Source organism: Triticum aestivum, chromosome 7A (genome assembly GCF_018294505.1).
Source record: "Triticum aestivum cultivar Chinese Spring chromosome 7A, IWGSC CS RefSeq v2.1, whole genome shotgun sequence".
Classification (NCBI taxonomy): domain Eukaryota; kingdom Viridiplantae; phylum Streptophyta; class Magnoliopsida; order Poales; family Poaceae; genus Triticum; species Triticum aestivum.
The window spans coordinates 728,366,859-728,369,465 of NC_057812.1; the positions used below are offsets into that span (position 1 = coordinate 728,366,859).

Here is a 2,607-nt window from a genome sequence, read left to right on the forward strand (position 1 = left end):
ATAATGTAATGTGAGAGAGAGGGATTGTGATGGGTACTTGGTATGTTGACTTTTGCATAGACTCCCCGGCAACGGCGCCAGAAATGGCTCGTTGTCGGGAGTCAAATTTTGACTTGCGCGAACCTCCCCGGCAACGGTGCCAGAAATCCTTCTTGCTACGTCTTGAGCTTGCATTGGTTTTCCCCGAAGAGGAAGGGATGATGCAGCAGAGTAGCGTAAGTATTTCCCTCAGTTTTTGAGAATCAAGGTATCAATCCAGTAGAATTGCAAGCCATGGATCCATGGCCCATGGTTGCACTAAGATGATCTACGAGGGCAGCACGCCAAAGATAATGTCCTTTATAAGATGAGGGCAGCTCCCCTGTATATGATCAAAACCTTCGGTATCCACGACTGCCCTCAGATTTACCGGACAGCGGAGGAAACCGTAACACGCTTTCTTCAGCTCTCCACAGCCTTGCTCATCAGCCAGGGCCAGGACGGTCGTCGCAGTGCTCACACTGATGTGCTCGCATAGTTTCTTCTCACACATGTGCTTCAATCTTTGGAGGTCATACCTGTCCGCTGCGACGAGCAGGTGCTGTAGCAGGACCCAACTATTCTCACCGGCCTCCGGCACTAGCAGCGAGTCACCGTAGATGAAATCAAGCATCGTCTTGAACACATTTGGGTCCATGTCATTTACCTGTACCATTGTTGATGTGCCTTCCTTCATGGGGCCGAAGAGTAAAGCCCTGAAGACTGTAGACCGGGCCGCAAGGATGCAGCGGTGGGCGGCAAAAGTCTCACCGCCGACCTCAAACACCACGTCGGTGCCCTCCCCGGTCAGGAGAAGGTCCATGAAGTTACGTTGCATGTCAGACGATGGCACCTCGATCTCCTTGAACTCAGAAGTTGTGGTGGTGGTGACATTGTTGATGACCACGATGTCGCACCGGATGGTGAAGCTATCGTTCTTGAAGTGTTTGGATTTCCCCAAGTTCTCTCGTGTCATTAATCTACCGCAGCTGTTCATGCTGTAAGCTTGAAATTCAAATATTTTGAGGCGATGGATACGTGCCGACTCTTGCTTGTCACTCTCATCGATGAAACTGAACTTGTACTGCGCCTTGACGGGTGTTGCAGTTGGTTCCTCGTGCAGGTAAAGATTAAGTGATATGAAGCCATCATCGTCCGGGTAGTAATAGATGCGCCAGGTGTGGCCTCCCACTGTGAATGAGCGAGACACTGCGGATCTGCTGGTGCACGAGTATTCTTCAACGATGAGCAAGTGGTACCCGCTGGCGGCACTGGCGTTGATCACCGGCATTGGGAAGGTGTCCTCCAGGAGCTTACCGCGGGAGATGACAGATACACCCGCGAACGGCATGATGGATTTATGAATCTACTGTCGAAGTAGTTGTACGCGGTACGTTGATTAGGGCAGAAGCTACATTGTCAGGTGTCCGATTTAGCTAGCCGGCGTCAAGTTGAGTCGAGCAGAGGAGGAGACCGGAGGTGCTCGCGGGACTTGACGGTGCAGCGGAGGGCGTGCTCGGGGAAGCGGCGCCAGGCAGGGTTGGAGTGGCGCGGAAAGTGGGGACGGGGTCTGGCAACCACGCCGAGAAGACCGTAAGGCGGCCTGCGGCGGGGAGGAAGGCCAGCTGCGGGGTGGCGGCTAGGGTTCCGCGGTATATAAGGAACTAACGACCCGTCTGATCAAGGGAGATGAACGCTGCCAGCCCTGTGTTTATTCTCTTATAAATCGTTATTTTAGGAAGGGGCTCTACGTTGGTCGCCCGATGGATAGCGAGCACCAAACTGGTTGCTCATATACGAGATGTAAACGAGCACCAAGTCGCGTCGTGTTGGTCACCGACTCTGTTTGTCCCACATTGTGGAATTTTATCAAAAAACAAACACACCTTATATAAAGGAATATAGGGAGTATATTTTTTTAACACCAGTACAAACACACTCCCGCAAACAAACAAAAAACATCAGTACAGACACAAGCGCTCATATATACGCACATACACTCACCCTACTCTATGAACGCACACACGCAAACCCTACTCTATGAGCACCTCCGAGCGACTGAGCAATCATACCTATTGAGCACGGTTTTCATTGTCCCGATCCTTCGCTAAGCTAGGAAGTAAATACAAGGGATCCTAGCCGCCATATATACATGCAATGACAACCGTGCTCAACACCCCGCCCCCCTCCCCGCAGTTGAAGCGTCGACGGAGACGCAAAGACTGGACCGAAAACCCTCGAAAGTCGAGGTAGGCAGTCCCTTCGTCATGACATCGGTGAACTGCTAATCGGTGGGTACATGCAAGACTCGAACCCGACCAAGTGCAACGTGCTCCCAGACAAAGTGAATGTCAAGCATGCGCTACTCCTCCGGCGAGTATGTGTGCGCCGCCTCGACTTTGACGCCGTCACCCATCCCCACCTCCGCTCGCCCTGCCCTTCGGGATCCGAACTGGCTTGCTGCGATGCGTGAGGAGTTCGACGCCCTGCAGGGCAACCGTACGTGGCAGCTTGTCCCGCGGCCTCCCCGTGCCAATGTTATCACTGGCAAGTGGGTTTTCCGCCACAAGACTCGCCCCGACAGTTCCC

General features: G+C 53.0%; 1 protein-coding gene across 1 annotated transcript; it reads right to left on the bottom strand.

Moving 5' to 3' along the window:
* Positions 1–261: 261 nt before the first annotated feature.
* LOC123147138 (BTB/POZ and MATH domain-containing protein 2-like) lies at positions 262–1,983 on the bottom strand. The gene has a single exon (XM_044566372.1). The coding sequence runs from the start codon at positions 1,367–1,369 to the stop codon at positions 308–310; it is 1,062 nt and encodes a 353-aa protein (XP_044422307.1). The 5' UTR covers positions 1,370–1,983; the 3' UTR covers positions 262–307.
* Between the last annotated feature and the right edge of the window lie 624 nt (positions 1,984–2,607).